We start from the raw sequence: 18560 nt of genomic DNA, 5'->3' as shown, positions 1-18560 counted from the left end.
GTGACCACCTGACAGAGAAGCTGACTCTCTCAGGACGTTTCCGCTACTCTTTGAGGGCCAGTTCAAGCACCAGCAGCTCCAAAAAATCCTCCCAGAATCCCCTCAGAATTGGTTCAGAGAACTGGCTGGAAGGCAAGACATGGTACTGATAGCCAGGCTTTGGAGTCTGTAGGCCTGGATTTAAATCCTGGCTCGATCATGTACTTTTTGTGGGACCCCACACCGTTCATTTCACCTCTCTGAACCCCAGTGTCCTCACCTGTAAAAGGGGGATAAAACTGTCACCCCACTAGATCATTGTTTATTCAGTGATTTAACAAATGGTTACTGAGCCCCTACTATGAGCCAGATACCACATTAGGAAGTCGGGTTACAAAGATGATCAACATGCAGCCCCTGCTCTCACATAGGTCAGAGTCTAATCTGGGAGACAGACAAGTTAACAGTCATACCTGCTGTGGCCAGTACAGGAGCCACCAGCCACCTGGACCTACTGAGCACCTGAAATGTGGCTCATTCAAGTTGAGAAGGGCTGTAAGTGTAAAACACATACTGGACTTCGAAGACTTAGTAAGGTCAAAAAGAAGATAAAATATCTCATTAATAATTTTTTTCACAAGTTAGAATGATAATATATGGAAATACTGGGTTAAACAAAACATTATTAACACTAATTTCACCAGTCTCTTTTTACTTTTTTAATGCGATTATTAGAAAGTTTTAAATTGCATACGTGGCTCAAATTATATGCTGACTGGACCACACTAGTTAATAAAATTCAGTGAAGTCATGGGACTTCCCTGGCATCCCAGTGGTTAAGACTCTGAGCTTCCAGTGCAGGAGGTGTGGGTTCGATACCTGGTCGGGGAACTAAGATCCTGCATGTGGCGTAGTGGGGCCAAAAAAAAAAACAAAAAAATTCAGTGAGGTCAATGAGGGCTGTGAACAGGTCAGTGACGGGGGGACTAGAGGAGAACAGAGGGCCCAGGTGGGGATAGGGGGATATCAGTGAAGACTTCCTGGCAGTACCATCTAAACTGAGACCTGAAAAATAATAAGGCAAGGGGGGCGGGCAATCCAGGCCGCAGGGACAGCGAGTACACAGGCCCAGCTGTAAGAAAGAACAAGGCAGATCATTCATAACAGTCTGGCAGCCAGCAAGAGTGACGGGCTTGGGGAGGAGACGGGGAAGGAAGAGGGAGCACAGGAGGTTAGTGAGGTAGATGCGCCAGAGTATAAAGAGCTCAGAAGCCATATTAAAGAACTTCATCTTGAGGGCAGAGAGGAGCCAGGGAGGGTATGAAGCAGGTGGGTAAGAGATTAGTTACCAGGAATGTATGCAGCACCAGGATCACCAGCAAAGGCAGGGAGAGGAGGGAAAGGAGAATATCTGATGCTCTGTTGAGCTGCTACTCTGGGTCAGACATTAGGCTAAACCCTTTTAGACTCACCCATGTTACAGATAATGAAAACTGAGGCTCACAGAGGGTGATTTGCCCAAGGTCACAGGATTCTTAAGTGGAAGAAATGGGCTTGAAACCCAGTTAGGTCTAGGTCCCAAAACCCAAGTGCTTGGCCAACTGGTGCTGAGATGTGAAAAGCTGTCTGAGAGAATAATAATGGACTTTACCTTAACGGCAATGAAAAGCATTAAACATGTAAAGCAGCAGACTGTGACAATCAGATTTATATTTTAAAAAGAGCTTTGAAGCTGTAGTATAAAAGGCTATCAGAGGGCTTCCCTGGTGGCGCAGTGGTTGAGAGTCCGCCTGCCGATGCAGGGGACGCGGGTTCGTGCCCCGGTCCGGGAAGATCCCACATGCCGCGGAGCGGCTGGGCCCGTGAGCCATGGCCGCTGAGCCTGCGCGTCCGGAGCCTGTGCTCCGCAACGGGAGAGGCCACAACAGTGAGAGGCCCGCGTACCGCAAAAAAAAAAAAAAAAGGCTATCAGAGGTGTGAAGGAAACCACGACAATCCAGATGAGAGGTCATACTGCAATATACTGGGGCAGTGGCAGAAAGATGAAGAGAAAGGGACATGATGCAGGAGCTGCAAAGGGCCTTGCTCTGTGCCTGATAACTAGTAGGTCCTCAATAAACAGAGTAACCATTTGTCCAAGGTTTGCCCAAGACAGGACCTGTTTATGCCTGCTGCTCAGGCATAAATTAACTGTGCCCATTTTACTCTTAAAACCGTCCAGATTTGCACAACAAATAACATGTCACCGTTTCAGTTAGGATCTGTTGACTAAAAGAAGCAGCCTGTCCCTAGCAGAGCTGGATAAACACTGCCGATTCTCAGTTAGGGATCACCTCTGAGACCTTCTACCCTCTCCCCAACCAGGAGCCCAGGACAACCAAAGGGCCCCAACCCTGCAGCGGTGCAGGGCTCTGTCAGGCCTTCCTACCAGGAGAGACCCCTGCCGCACCAGCAATGTGGACTCCAACTGCCTCTTGGGACAGGTGCGTGGGGAGGCCACTCTCAGACATTATTCCCCAATTTGTATTACTGTTGATGATGATAATGATGATAATGACAACACCGAATCTCTTTTTTCTTTTTTTATCTTTTGACCCCGCCCCGTGGCATGTGGAATCTTAGCTCTCCCACCAAGGATCAAACCCGCACCCCCTGCATTGGCGTCGTCGAGTCTTAACCACTGGGCCGCCAGGAAAGTCCTCCGAATCATTTTTTAAGCACTGATTATATGGCAGGCACTACTCCTGCCAAGCAAATTGCTGGGTGGGCATCTTCTCTTTTGATCCTCACCCCAACTCTGTTGGGTGGATATTACTGCCAGCCTCCTTTTACAGATGGGAAAGTAGATTAAACCATTTTATCAAGGTCATACAGCTAGTTAGTTTAAAGGGCTGGATTTGAATCCAGTTCTGTTCAACTCCAGCCAAGGTTCCTAACCGCTGCACTCCATAGCCCGAGTTTTGGTGGCCACTATGTGACCCCATAAGCAAAGCCTGGACCGACCAAGTGCACTCCCCATAATGAAAGCAAATCCCCAAACCAGCATGAACCATCAAGTACCCTCAAGGTCCCCGGCCCTCAACTAGCCCCCACTAATTGCACACTCCAAGAGGTCCCCATCTCCCCCCCTTTCAGAGAACCCTTTACCTGTCCCTCACCGCCTCTTCAAAGTATGTCCCGAAATGCGACAGGCGGGCGTGGGGCAGGTCGGGACCGCCCAACAACCTACACTCAGTATCAGTGGGCGGGTCCCCAAAGAGATTCCCCCCCCCAAGAAACCCATCCCACATACTGCCCACGTCCAGAACCCTCAAACACCCAAAGAGCAAACCCCAAGTCTCGGATGGAGCAAACCCCCATCAGCGGGAACCCCGGCCTGGTTACCGCGAACCCCCGAAGGCCAGGCCGCACCTGCAGCCGCTGCGTATCCCGGGGAGGGTGACGTCCTCTTCCAACACCGAGTCCATCATGGACACAGAGGAGGTGGCGGCGTTGGTATCTGGCGGCGTCGCCACTGGTTTCCCTCCCCCCCTCCCGCCCCCCGTAGCGACCCGCCCGGCTCCCGAGGTCCCCGCCCCCTCCAACCCAGGTCTCGTTGGGACTCCGGCGGCGCCGCTGGAATTCAAACCGCAGCCGCTGCCATCTTTCCCGGCGCTTCTTCCTACGGAAACGAGGCGGGGTCACCGAGGCGCGCGCTGTGAAGCCGAGGCCGGGCCGGGCAGCGCGGGTGGGCGCCATCTTAACTAATGGCAGGGGGCGGGGGGGTCTGCACTTGCGCCAGCAAGACTTAAGGAAAGAGAGGCAGGATGCCATTTTTAGTGAGGGCACTCGGGCCGAGGCCAGGGCAGGTGCCATCTTTGTTGAGGGCTGAATCGGCCTTGGGCCGTTAATTTAAGCGGGAGATGGGAATGCAGCACCTCTTGGCACCCGCAGAGTACCTAACCAGATATGTACTTTTCTAGAATAATGACTCCGAACCTTAGGGTCTGGGCAACCCAAAGTCTTCCGCCTTGAGTTGAAACTCAGATAATCCGGTGCTGCCTCGCTTTAGAAAAATCCTACCTACAGAATCCTGACTCAAGCAGTAGTTTGCACACTTAGTTTGAAACGAAGAAGCTCATCCCTATGAGCCTAGTGGTCAGGGACTCTCCCTCTCCAATCTCTCACCTGGTGAGCCTTTATTACCGTTAGGGCTCAAATGCACCTGAGATCAGTAAACTGAGCCCAAGAGAGAGGAAAGCCTCACCGAAGGTCATGTACCATAAGTCGGTCAACTGGAGCCAGACCCGTGGTTCCTGCCAACTATATCCGAGCTCTCTGCATAACCCTGGCTGCCCTTCTTAAAGCAAATAGCAATCACCAAACACCTAGATAATTTGACAGAGCTTGGCCAGTGAAATCGACCTTCCTCTCTTAACTCAGTGTTGCTACCCTTTCTCTGCAGACTGTCAGGACTGTTCTCAGTCCTGCCTGAAAGTAACTTGAAAAGATGAGTGACTGGGTAGATGTACCTGTCCTCCGTCAGCCTCAGTTTCCTCGTTCTTTCCAAAAGAGGCCTTCTTTAATCCTCTAATTTACATCAAGCCCTTTCTTGTATTCTTAGCAATCTGTATTTTTCCTCTGTGGCGCTTACCACATTTTGCAGTTCTATACTTCCGTATATAATTATTTTAACTGTATCCCTTTTGCAGTAGACTGGAAGCTCGGTGAGGGCAAAGACTGTGTTCTGAATTGTTCACGGCTGTATCCCCAATACTTAGCACTGTGCCTGCCACCCAGCAGGTGTTTAAATATATATGTTGAGTGAATGATTCAATCAATCTGGAAAATGGGGCTAATACCTATCCTGCAAGGTTTTTTTTAATCCGTTTTATTGAAGAATTATTGATTTATAATGTTGTGTTAGTTTCTGCTGTACAGCAAAGTGATTCAGTTACATGTATATACATATTTTTTCATATTCTTTTCCATAAGTTTATTACAGAATATTGAACATAGTTCCCAGTGCTATATAGTAGGACCTTGTTGTTTATCCATTCTATATATAATAGTTTGCATATTATCCTGCAAGGTTTTTATGACAATGTAGAGATGACCTAAGATACATTTAGTAGCTCAGTCAATGGTAATCCCATCTCTCTCTCTCTCTCTCTCTCATACACACACACACACACACACACCCCTTTAGTGAAGGCTACAAGGCTCATGGTCCTGCACCTGTCCCTCTTCCATTCCCAGATCTTCAACCACCCCCAGAATCAGCAATAAAATAACAGCCTGAAAGACAGTGGGCAGGAACCAGCTGGCACACAGGGAAGGGGCAGTCCCTGAATCCCTGGAACCAACAGTCCTTGCCAATGCTAAGTTCAACCAATGAGATGAGTGTGTCCAAAAGCAGGGAAGCTGGCGTGTCAGGATTCCTGCCCTGGTTCTGCCACTGACTCTCTCTGATCTTTGCCAGACTGCTCCTTATCTCTGGGCCTCAGTTTCCACAGCTGTAAAATAAGAGGGTGGGACTGGATGGATGTCTCCGGACCTCACAGCTCTGGAGCAGATTTCTTTGTGTTGATTTCAAAGCAACTAACGCACAACCAGCTCTATTCTGGTGAGGGAGTCTGAGTTACAAATCATCACTTCCCAGATGAAGGAACTAACTTTCCATCCAGCAGATGAAAGCTCTTGAGAAAGGACACAAGGAAGAGGATGTGCACAGTTTGACATTCCTTACGTGACACTCGTACCGGGTATATCACAGGCACCACCGCATCTAACCCTCACAACCACCCTCAGCTAGGTGTTACTGTTATCCCCATTTCTCTTACAGATGAGAAGACTGAGGCTGAAAGAGGTAAAAATAATTTATGGTCTCCCTGCTGCTAAGTGGCAGAGCTGGAATTTGAGCCTAGGTCCCTCTGAACCCCAAAACCCTAATTGTGTCAGGAAGCCTGTCTTCTCTATTTGTTTGTTTTTCTCCACTTTAGAATTTAGGATTAAGCGGTGAGGTCTACATTCAGACAACGGTATTTCAGGGATGTGTTCACCAGACTCTACTCCTTGGGCATGTGCTTCGAGGTGGCCATGAGATGAATCTGAGTGTGGGCAATATAATTTCAGGACTGGAATTCTGGGCGCCTGGATTCTGACTTTGGAAAGTCCTCCAACTTATCCTGGGACCTGGCGTCTCTTCCCCTTGCTCCTCCTTGGTTTTTCCTGTGTAAAATGGGACAGACAATGCTGAGCTCACTCGGTTATATTAGATACTTTGGAATCTATAAAGAAGGAAGAGCCAGGGAGGAATTCTCCTTATGATTAATCCATTGCCCATTCGGTGAATGGCCATATTCCTGGTTTGTGTGCTAAACATTTTAGTGAACCAGGAAACTGAAAATAGAATCAATTGCACAAAAGATGGGCTATTTGGGAAGTTGTTTTCATGGTCAGGGACGAAGCCCTTTGCCCTGTCTCTGTCTCACCATGGCCTTTCTTTCTGCCAAGCCTGGAGGTGACGTCACTACCACCAGCTGTTTGGGCTATCTGGCGCCATCTCCTTGACGACAGCCACCCAGCCACAAAGCTGGCATTATTATTTCCTTGGGCAAGGTCATATTGAATGGCTGGGAGGAAGTCCCTTGCAGCCAGATGTTTCTCATTAAGGTAGAACCCTCAAGACACAGAAGCTGCCATTACTAACGGCAAGAATAGCTTTTTATAGAATCAATACATACACACTGCTACTTTGCACTATTTCATTTTATCCTTAGAACACTGTGAAGTAGATTGGGATGACTGCCCTGCGCTTCAGGTCAGGAAACAAGGCTCAGGGAGGGGAAGAGATTTGCCCAAGGCCACACTTCCTTCCTTCCTTTCTCTCTCTCTCTCTCTTTCTCTCTTTCTTCCTTAGCTTTTTGTTTAGAAATAATTTCAGGCTTAGAAAAAAGTTGCAAAAGTGTGCAAAGATTTCCTTGTATAGCCTTCACCCAGCTTCCTAAATTACTAACATTTTAGGGTTGGCCAAAAAGTTCGTTCGGATTTTTCCCTGCCATCTTACAGAAAAACCCGAATGAACTTTTTGGTCAACCCAATACATAACCATAGCATAACTGTCAAAAATAAGAAATTACATTGAAAGGATACGATTCACTACAGACATTTTAAATTTTAATCAATTTTCCCATTAATGCCATTTTTCTGGCTCAGGATCCAATCCAGGATTTGACATTGCATTTAGCTGTTATGTCTCCTCACCCCCCTCCAATCTGTGGCAATTCCTCTGCCCATGCCTTTCATGATGTTGACACTTCAGAAAAGTTCTTGCCAGTTATTTGATAGAATGTTCCTATTTTGGGGTTCATGTGGTGTTTCCTCGTGATAAAACTGAGGTTGTGCACTTTTGGCAAAAGTACCACAAAAGTGATGCTGTGCCTTTCTCAGGTACCAGGAGGCAGGTGATGTTAATATGTCTCATTAATTGGTGCTGTTAACTCTGTTTTCTTGCGTAAGGTAGTATCTGCCAAGATTCTCCATGGTAAAATTACTATTTTTATAATTAATAAAAATCTTGTGTTGATATTTGAAACTATGTAAATATCCTGTTTTTCATCAAATTTTCACCCACTTATTTTAGCATCCATTGATAATTTTTTTCTTTTTTTTTGGCTGCATTGGGTCTTCATTGCTGCGCGCAGGCTTTCTCTAGTTGCAGTGAGCGGGGGCTACTCTTCCTTGCGGTGTGCGAGCTTCTCTTTGCGTTGGCTTCTCTTGTTGCTGAGCACGGGCTCTAGGCGCACGGGCTTCAGTAGTTGTGGCACGCAGGCTCAGTAGTTGTGGCTTGCAGGCTCTAGAGCGCAGGCTCAGTAGTCGTAGCCCACAGGCTTAGTTGTTCCCCAGCACGTGGGATCTTCCTAGACCAGGGCTTAAACCCCTGTCCCTTGCATTGGCAGGCAGATCCTTAACCACTGCACCACGAGGGAAGCCCCCATTGATAATTCTTACCCAAAACAATTATCACAGGGCTGTTTGCCAGCTGACGATGTCCTGTTTTCATCATTCCTTCTATCTTTATTAATTGGAACTCCACTGTAAGGAAGAGCTTTCTCTTCTCCTCCATTTATTCAGTTGTTTATTTAAACCAGTATGAACTCGTGGATATTTGCTTTATTTTGTGAGTTAAAATACATTACTATCATTATTTCTCTTGTTGCCCAAATTGTCCTAGATTTGGCCAAGTCATCCTTTGAATACATAGGTGTGCCAAGATTCAGACCCAGGTCTGTCTGGTCCCAAGGTCAGCAGTATTTCTGGCTTGTCACCTGCCCCCTTGCTCACAGGAACTCTTCCCAGCCAACCCTCACCACCAGCAGTCCCTGACCAGTTCCCAGTTGTTACCCACTGTCTTCCCCATAGTGTGCTTGGTCACTAAGCCAGTGATGCCTTCTAGGACCAGCATCTAACCCCAGGCTGTGCACATAGCTCAATGCCAGTTTGCCAAATTAACTCAAGTCCTAACTTCTCAAGATGGGAAGAAAACTGAGAAATACTCCATATCAAGGGACGAGCATGTAGATCATTAGGCTAGAGAGGGTAATACACATCAACACCATATGATCTCAGACCTGCCAATTCTACTTTCTCAGCTTCTTTTCTTACCTGTAAACTCAGTACATTAAATAAAAACATGGAGGCTCCCTTCAGCTCTGACATTCCATGAATAACTGATACCAGTTACCATGTACTGAGTGCTTTCTGTGTGCCAGGCGCTATGTTAAAACCTTACATTCAATCCTCACAGTAACCATTTGAAACAGGGACTGATTATGCTCCAATTTTATAGTTGACAAAACTGAGGCTTAGAGAGGAGAGGGATTTGCCTGACCATCCAGCTGCTAAATGTTGGAGCTGGGAGCTGAACCCAAATTTTATTCTGAATCCCAGGCTCTTAATCATTATGCCATTTGCCTTTCACTGAATTACTAGTATCCCTGCAGTCACCAGCTGGTTAAAATGCAGATAAGTAATTATAAATCAAAGTAAAACATTTGAAATACTTTGTTACTATAAGAAAAATAAGAGTAAGATTCTAGGGACACAAAGAAAAGAGATGAGTCATTCTGACTGAGAGGTTGGGGGAAGGTGTTTTATAAGCAAGATCTATGCCCTGCAGAAGCAGGGTAGAAACCTGTATATGCCATATGGGCCCCAGCTGCTCACTTTTTAACGCCAGCAGAAATAAAATAAAATTGCTATTTGATGCAACGCCATTTACAAAGCCCATGTCACTTTCTTTGATGCTGTCTCATAATTCAGACGTTTGTTATCCTTTATGAATAAGGAAACTGATTCTCAAGAGACATGAACTGATTTTCCCAAAGTCACACAATAAGCTAGTGACAGAGAAAGAAACTTGGACCTCAGTTTTCTAATTCCCAAAAGGTGGTGCTCCTGAATTTTTTTTTTTGGGAAACTTCCAGAAGGTGTCCCAAATCGAGATCTCCCTGCCTGAACTGATCTTGCTGAGTACCATGACAGATCCCCATGCAGCTAAACCCAGAGGCTTGGCTGTAAGAGAGTCAAAGACTTCTGGGAAAACTGTCCTAAGTTACCAGGGAAAGCTTTCAAGCACCCTTCCCAGCTGCACACTTGAATATGTAAAACAGCAACAGCTGTAGGCAAAGAAGGATAATTGAACTAATCAACTGTCTGGACATTTTGCAGGTTAAAAGAATCTTGATGTCTTAATAGTGATTAAATGTGGTGAATTCCTAATAAAAGAACAGACCAGGACCTAGCGAAGGTGGACCGCAAAGAGGTGGCTACAGCACCTATTTCCTCAAAAGGATCAATGTAAAAGGCTCTTTGCCTTTGCGTATGCCTTCCCCTCTGTGTGGCAAGCCACCAGGTACACAGCACAGGTTGTGCCCTGTTGAGGACACCCAGCCAAGGACGGGCGGAGGCTTGAAATCCAGTCCATGCTCTGCTTGCCAGGCTGTGGGCTCTGCTTCCCAAGCTGAGTCCATACCAAAGCAGGGGCATCTCTTCCTAACTCCCAAAGGAACTCTTTGTGCTAGTGGTTCTTTTTTTTTTTTTTTAATATTTATTTATTTGGCTGCACCAGGTCTTAGTTACGGCATGCGGGATCTTTGTTGCCATGTGTGGGATCTTTAGTTGCGGCATGTGGTATCTAATTCTGTGACCAGGGATTGAACCTGGGCCCCCTGCATTGGGAGCATGGAATCCCAGCCACTAGACCACGAGGGATGTCCCTGTGCTAGTGGTTCTTAAGGGTCTAGAATACCTTTCCTTCCTCTTCTCTGCCTAATTCCCAGAGTTTCCCCAACCATAGTTTAAGAGAATGTCCTGGGCCACAATCTGTATAGCTGCCCCACCTCTGAACTTGCAGAACACCCTGGTCTTATTTATGGCACTCACACAGCTCTGTAACTGTCCATTAACTTGCCTGTCTCCTCTATTAGACTGGGGTCCCTGAGAACAGGACTTTATTTTAAATCCGTTTTATTGAGATATAATTTATATGCAGTAAAATGCACCCAATTTAAGTATACATTCTGATGTGTTTTGACAAATGTGTACACCCATGTAACCACCACCACAGCCAAGGTATAGAACAGTGCTCTCCAAAAGAACTTTCTGGGATGATGGAGGTGTTCTGAATTAGCACTGTCCAATAGGGTAGCCACTGGCCACATGTGGCTATTGAACCCTGGAATTGTGGTTATGGGAATGAGGAACTTAAGTCTTTTAACTTTTTTTGGGGCGTGGGGAGGGCCTCACCTCGTAGCATGTGGGATCTTAGTTCCCAGACCAGGGATGGAATCCACGCCCCCTGCGGTGGAAGCACACAGTCTTAACCACTGGACCGCCACGGAAGTCCCAGTTTTTATCTTTTTTTGAAGTATAGTTGATTTACAATATTGGGTTAGTTTCAGGTGTACAACATAGTAATTCGTTTTTTGCTTTGTTTTTTTGCAGATTATATTCCGTTATAGGTTATTACAAGATATTGGGTATAATTCCCTCTGCTATACAGTAAATCCTTTTTGCTTCTCTATTTTATGTATTTTACTTTGAATCTGTTAATCCCATACTCCTAATTTGTCCCTCCCCCATCCCTCTCCCCTTTGGTAACCATAAGTCTGTTTTCTAGGACTGAGAGTCTGTTTCTGTTTTGTATATGGATTTATTTGTATTATTTTTTAGATTCTACATATAAGTGATATCATTAAGTATTTGTAAAATTTTTATCTTAAATTTAAATAACCACATGAGGCTAGTGGCAACTGTATTAGCATTAATATAAAACATTTCCATCACCCCAAAAAGTTCCCATATGATCCAGTTCCCATCAATCTCCCTTCCACTTCAGGAAACCATGATCTACTTTCTATCATTAAAGATTTGCCTTTTCTAGAGTTTCAGGTACCTGGCGTCATACAGTATGTACACTTTCTGTGCCTGGCTTCTTTTGAAAACAGGTACTTTTTTTGTTTTTTTTTTTTTGTTTTTTTGCGGTACTGCGGGCCTCTCACTGCTGTGGCCTCTCCCGTTGTGGAGCACAGGCTCCAGACGCGCAGGCTCAGCGGCCATGGCTCACGGGCCCAGCCGCTCTGCGGCATGTGGGATCTTCCCGGACTGGGGCACGAACCCACGTTCCCTGCATTAGCAGGCGGACTCTCAACCACTGAGCCACCAGGGTAGCCCAAAACAGGCACTTTTAATTCTATATCCTAAAGTCTATCATAGTGCCTGGCAGATAATAGGTGTTTAATAAATGTTGGTGAAAGAGTGAATTATAAACCTTAATTAGAATTAATGATCTTATCCCAAACACTCTTTTTTCCCCACCTAATAGAATACAAGAGTGAAAAAGGCACTCACAGAGACCAATTTAACTAAATCTCTTGGATGTACCAATGGAAATACTGAGACCCAGATGGGTTCCATGGCCTGTCCCAGTTCACTCTGTAAACTTAGAGCGAAGGTTACAGCCTACATGTGCAGACACCAAGGCTTGTACTCTTCTCACTTCCCAATACCCACCTGCCATCCGTTTCCCATAGGCCAACATGGCAACTCTGCGAATCCCTGTGGGACCACAGGGATGCCTTCAAGATGCCATGCTGCCTACTTCAGCCTCCTGTGGATGCCATTCTGGCCCTAGATCACCTACCGAACCACAGAAACAGCAATTAAACTCAGAAAAGTATCTCATTTCATTCCAAGCATACCTAAAACCTAGGAGTGACCTTCCTCCAATACGGGGCTGTGGGTTGGTTTTCTGCTCAGAAAACAAGCCACCAGGTACCGCTCAATAGAGAAAGAATAACACTGCATTTATTGAAGACCTCCTAAATAAAAGGAAGAGTGGAAAGGACCTACCATTCATTATAGATGTGGCATGTGCTGGGGTGCTTCACATTATGATTTCATTTAACCTCAGTGCGACCTTAAGAGGTCAGCATCATTATTCCTTCTACAGGTGAGGACAGTAGGATTAAGAGCCATCAGTCATCTTGCCCAGGATACTACAGTGTGGAGCCTGCACTGGAATCCTCTCTGCTTCCAAAGCTGCCACTCTTTATACTACAACCTATTGTGTTTTAGAACTCAGTTAAAGAGCTTTTCTATTGATGTTCCAGGATGCATCCTTTCATTAGTAAAAGCTAAGTAATCTATATTGTTGTTTGCTGGGAAACTCAGCTAAATTAGGTGCCAATTGCTAATGTAGCCTTAGCCTAGCTTTGCTGGTATACTTCTGTCTCCTCTTTGGTATACTAAACTGGTACTTTTATCCTTTATTTAGTGGTTTAATGATCTCTGTCTTTTAATACAAAAGGCGAGGTACAGATTATAAGTAAATGAAGTTCATTCTTTACTCAGGACCAATAACCTGTTAACACTGCTACCTTTTCATTTTAACTGAAGGAGATTCAAAATGTAACTGTTACCAAACTCTGATCCTTGCTCCGGCATATAAAGGCCTCTCCATTTCAGACAATTGCTTTGGAGATTAATGGCCCATTGGAGTCTATACAATTTGCTTAATTGCCCCCAAATTATTATCTCAACTAAAACAGAATCTTAAGAGACAACCATTAATGTCTTTATCCTTGTCTGGAAGAATCTCCTCTCTTGGCAAAAATAGCTTCTTCAAATGAAACTGGATAATCCCCTGGCCATGGTTATTAAAGATAACAATGGCTCATTTTAAAAATGTTTTGGGGGAATTAAAAAGCTGAGATTTAGCCTGTTCTGCAAGCTATTGAAAATAAAGGCAGGAAGGGGAGGACAACAAAAGCATCCAAATATCAGACTAAGTTTGCTTCCTACCCAGTCAGCACAGGCCACAATGTTTGAGGATGTGCAATCCAGTCTGTGGGCGAGATCTGTCTCTGCCCTATGGGAGTGAGCTTCATCGGCACCATTCTGCTGAAGGAAATTTTGTGCTGTTTGTTCCCAGTGCCACTCAGAAACGTCCCTATTTACAAATGACTTGGTGCTGCCCCAGATAACAGTCTATTTGGTTTTTGGTTTAGGCTTGCATTACTTTAAAGCTTACGAACTGCAGTTCTTACATGCCTTTACCGTATTTACCAGTGTAAACCCTGCAGTACATTACCGTACTTACCAGTGTAAACCCTGCAGTACATTACCGTATTTACCAGTGTAAACCCTGCAGTACAGCAGATTCCATCACTCATTCATTCACTAACATTTATTGAGCACCTTTTGGTACCAGGGCCATGCTTGGTTATATATACATTAATGTATATATACACATTATATATATAAATGTATGTATATATTATATATATACATTATATATATAAATGTATGTATATATATACATACATTTAATGTATATATATACATTAAAAGATGTATACAGGGGCTTCCCTGGTGGCGCAGTGGTTGAGAGTCCGCCTGCCGATGCAGGGGACACGGGTTCGTGCCCCGGTCCGGGAGGATCCCACATGCCGCGGAGCGGCTGGGCCCGTGAGCCATGGCCGCTGAGCCTGTGCATCCAGAGCCTGTGCTCCGCAATGGGAGAGGCCACAGTAGTGAGAGGCCCGCATACCGCAAAAAAAAAAAAAAGAAGATGTATACAGTCCCAGCTCTCAAACTGAACAGATAATTTGATAGTAGAGAGTATCATCATCATCTTCTTCTTATCATCATGTTATTATCATGAATGAATGTTGGATTTTGTCAAATACTTTTTCTGCATCTATTGAGATAATCCTAAGATTTTTTTCAGTCTGTGTGAATTTCATTGATTTTCAAGTATCACACCAACTGTGCATTCATGGAATAAATTCCAGTTGGTCGTGAAATACTATATATATATATAATATATATAATTATTAAATTATATACTAAATATATTTTATATATTGCTGTATTTAATTTGCTTAAGTTTTCTTAGAAATATTTGTGTCTGTGTTCTGTCTGTAGTTTTTCTTTTCTTGTGATGTTTGTCTGGTTTTGGCATCAGGGTAATGCTAGTCTAACAGAATGAATTGGGAAGTAGTATCTCCTTTTTAATTTTCCGGGCCAAGTTTGTGCGGAATTGATATTATGTTTCATGGAATTCACCAGCGAAGCTATCTAGGCCTGGAGTTTCCTTTGTGGAAGGTTGTTAAATATAAATGCGATGTCTTTAATAGTTATAGGCCTCCTTAGGTTATCTGTTTGAGCGAGCTTTGGTAATCTGTGTCTTTCAACCAATCTGTACATTTCACCTGTCATCAAATTTATTGGCATAAACTCCTCTTATTATCCTTTTAATGTCTGTAGGATCTATAGTGACATCCCCTTATTACTGGGTTTTTTGTGTCTTTTAAAAAAATTTTCATGATCATTCTGGCTGGCAATTTATCAATTTTATTGAATTTCTCAACTTCTAGTTCATTGATCTTCTGTTTTCTTTTATATTTATTTTTGCCCTTATTTTTATTCTTTCTTATCTTCTGCTTACTTGGGGTTTATTTTTCTCTTCCTTTTCTAGTTTAAGATAGAATCTTAGGTCACTGATTTGAGATCTTTCTTTTCTAATATAAACAGTGCTTTGAACTTCCCACTAAGCACTGCTTCAGCTGCATCCCACAGATTTGAAATGTTGTGTTTTCATTTTCATTCAGTTCAAAATACTTTCTATTTTATTCATTTCTTCTTTGACCCGTGTGTTATTTACAGGCATGTTAGTTTTTAAGTATTTCAGAATTTTCCAGATATATGTCTGTTACTAATTTTTAATTCCATGCAGAGAACATATTTTGTATGACTTAATATTTTTTAAGACTTATTTTATGGCCCAGTGTATGGTCTTTCTTGATAAATGTTCCATGTACAGTTGAAGGGAATGTATATCCTGCTATTGTTGAGTGAGTGTTCCATGTAAATTAGGTCAAGTTGGTGACAAGTACTCTGTATCCTTACTACTCTTCTGTCTACTTGTTCTATATGTTATTGAGAGAAGGGTTGCAATCTCCAACTGTAATTGTGCTTTTTCCTATTTCTTTTTTCAGTACTATCAGTTTTGCTTCATGTGTGCTGAAGCTCTGTTCTTAAGTGCATAAATATTTAGGATTTTTATACCCTCCTGATGAATTGATTCTTTTAGTAGTATGAAATAAAATGTAGTGGATTTGCTTTGTTTTTCTTTTTTTTTTTTTTTGCGGTACGTGGGCCTCTCACTGCTGTGGCCCCTCCCACCACGGAGCACAGGCTCTGTAGGCGCAGGCCCAGCGGCCATGGTTCACGGGCCCAGCCGCTGCGCGGCATGTGGGATCCTCCCAGACCAGGGCACGAACCCGTGTCCCCTGCATCGGCAGGCAGACTCTTAACCACTGCGCCACCAGGGAAGCCCAACACATAATGTATTTTTAAACAACATATTCCATTTCCCATTTTTGGCCATTATATAAAAAAAATTATATTGTATATATTCTATGACTAGCTTTTTTTGCTTGACATTGTGTTTTGAGACTCATCCATGATGTATATAGCTGTACTTCATTCATTCATTTTCAACTACTGTATAAAATTCTCTTCAAAGTATATGGATAGACCACAATTTATCCACTCTTCTACTGACAAACAGTTGGGATATTTCCAGTTATTTTGCTATAACAAATGATACTGCAATGAAGAGTTTGAAACGCGGGTCCTGGTACACATACATAAGAGCTTCTCTAAACTGTATACCAGAAGTAGAATTGCATGCACATTTTCAAAATATTCTATATTTTTCACTTAATTTTATTGTTTTTAATCATTCTTCCTTAGTCTTTTTTTTTAATAAAATTATTTATTTATCTGTTTATTTTTGGCTGTGTTGGGTCTTTGTTGCTGCATGCAGGCTTTCTCTAGTTGCAGCAGGCGGGAGCTACTCTTCATTGCGGTGCACGGGCTTCTCATTGCGGTGGCTTCTCTTGTTGCGGAGCATGGGCTCTACGCACGCAGGCTTCAGTAGTTGTGGCTCGCAGGCTCTGGAGCTCAGGCTCAGTAGTTGTGGCGCACGGGCTTAACTGCTCCCCAGCATGTGGGATCTTCCCAGACCAGGGATCAAACCCACGTCCCCTGCATTGGCATGCGGATTCTTAACCACTGCACCACGAGAGAAGACCCCCTTTTTCCTTATTATTAATGACAATATATTAATTCAGCAGGTGTATGCACTAAGCCATGTCTCTGTTGTTGAACATCTAGAGTTTGTCTCCATTTTTTTGAATTTTATACACGACTCTGGGGGAAAAAAAAAATTGGGGGGTGGGGCACAGAAGTCTCTGCTTTTCAGGTCATTTCCTTATGAGAGATTCCCAGAAGTGGATTCCTTGCATCAAGGCTGTACCAATTTACATTCAGTGGGGGAGGGGATTATTGCTGAAATACATAAAGTAATCCCCATCCTAGTAGCTGTTAATCCTTTCGGGATCATAGATCCTTTAGATGCTGTGATTAAGGGTATGGACCTTTTCTCCAGGAAAAAAACCACACACAAATTGTTTATATTCACGAGTAAGCATACAATCTCAAGAGTTTCTCAGACCCTCTGAACCCTGTATGCTGACATCTCTATTAAATAGAAACACTGTCTTACCCACTGAATATAAAATTTCTTATAATACCTCACCAAATAAGTTCACAGACCAACTGTTGTATCTGTCAAATACTTTTTGTTTTAAACCACCATTTACTGAGTACCCATAACATGCCAGCACTGTGCCAGAAACAAGAGACACAAGAGGAAATGCTCCTGGCTTCAAGGAATGCAGTCTACTGAGGAAGACATAATATAACAAGTATTTGTAATAAAATATGTGCAATAAGAGAGGTCTTCATTAGGCAAATGGAGATATAAATTAAGGAATTATCAACCTTCTTCTATCAAGGGTTTGCAAAGAATGAATAAACATTCTCAAGGATGTTATAGATAGAAGAAACAGTACCAGCAAAGGGAGAAAGACATCATATAACCTGACATATATAGGAAATTATACATGAGTTTATACAGTTGGGTTAGAATGGTAGTGAGCATAAGGAGGGGCTAAGACTCTTCCTTATTTGGAGCAGAGATTAAGAAAAACCTATTGACATTACAGGACTTTAGCAACTGGTCTGACAACACAAAGGAAACCACAAAAGAAGATCTCCCAAACACTTCATTACCCAAACCTACTCTTATTACATACAAAGAAAACATTTTGCCTGCTTTCTCTGCAACTGTCTGAAGTTCAGTGTTCAACACACAACACGTGTATTCTTCTTTTTTTTTAATTTATTTATTTATTTTTGGCTGCATTGGGTCTTCGTTGCTGTGCGCAGGCTTTCTCTAGCTGCGGAGAGCGGGGGCTACTCTTGCGGTGCACGGGCTTCTCCCTGAGGTGGCTTCTCTTGTTGCGGAGCACGGGCTCTAGAGCACAGGCTCAGTTAGTTGTAGCACACGGGCTCAGTAGTTGTGGCTCGCGGGCTTAGTTGCTCCGCAGCATATGCTGGATCCTCCCGGGCCAGGGTTCGAACCCGTGTCCCCTGCATCAGCAGGCGGACTCTCAACCACTGCGCCACCAAGGAAGCCCCAAAAACAGGATTTTAAAGTTCAAATATCAACCAGCTGAAGCTGAATAAACCAACTGAAGTTTATAAAGCTCTCAGGACAAACAAAGGCCTGACTTATTTTTTCTTCTTTTTCAGGGTACCCCTTGGATCTCTAGATGGCATCCTTTGAGCTTTGTCAAAATAGAGGATCTCCAAGGGTACCTCAAAAGAGTAAAAAAAGCACTCTCATTACAGGTTATCTAACAAACACATAGAACATGGTTCCCTTCATATTCTAAAGAAAGGACATTTTTTACATGCATGAAAAAGAAATCCAAACGGAGCAAGTTTTTTCTGTAATATTTTCATGGGAAACCCAATGGATCTCATTGGAGACAAGTAAAAGCACAAACAAGAATATATGTTAATATATGCTTTTTTCTCAGGGTGTTTTGTTTTGTTCTGAGAGGGGGAAATCTTCACGTGGCATTTCTTTTCCTAAGTGGAAAACATTCTTTAAAGGAACTTCC

The 18560-nt window shown here is 43.6% G+C and overlaps 1 protein-coding gene across 6 annotated transcripts in view; it reads right to left on the bottom strand.

The window, feature by feature from the left end:
• The window catches only part of CDK5RAP2 (CDK5 regulatory subunit associated protein 2), a 182118-nt gene extending 178656 nt beyond the window's left edge, over nucleotides 1-3462 (bottom strand). For all 6 annotated transcript variants that reach the window (XM_082843508.1, XM_082843511.1, XM_082843509.1 and 3 more), the window contains exon 1: nucleotides 3391-3462. In XM_082843508.1, coding sequence (XP_082699634.1) covers nucleotides 3391-3449 — 59 coding nt within the window. In that variant the 5' untranslated portion in view covers nucleotides 3450-3462. The remainder of the gene's footprint in view (nucleotides 1-3390) is intronic.
• Nucleotides 3463-18560: the final 15098 nt, after the last annotated feature.

This window comes from Leucopleurus acutus, assembly GCF_964270905.1.
Source record: "Leucopleurus acutus genome assembly, chromosome: 7".
Lineage (NCBI taxonomy): Eukaryota > Metazoa > Chordata > Mammalia > Artiodactyla > Delphinidae > Leucopleurus > Leucopleurus acutus.
This window is presented reverse-complemented; position numbering and strand designations above follow the sequence as displayed.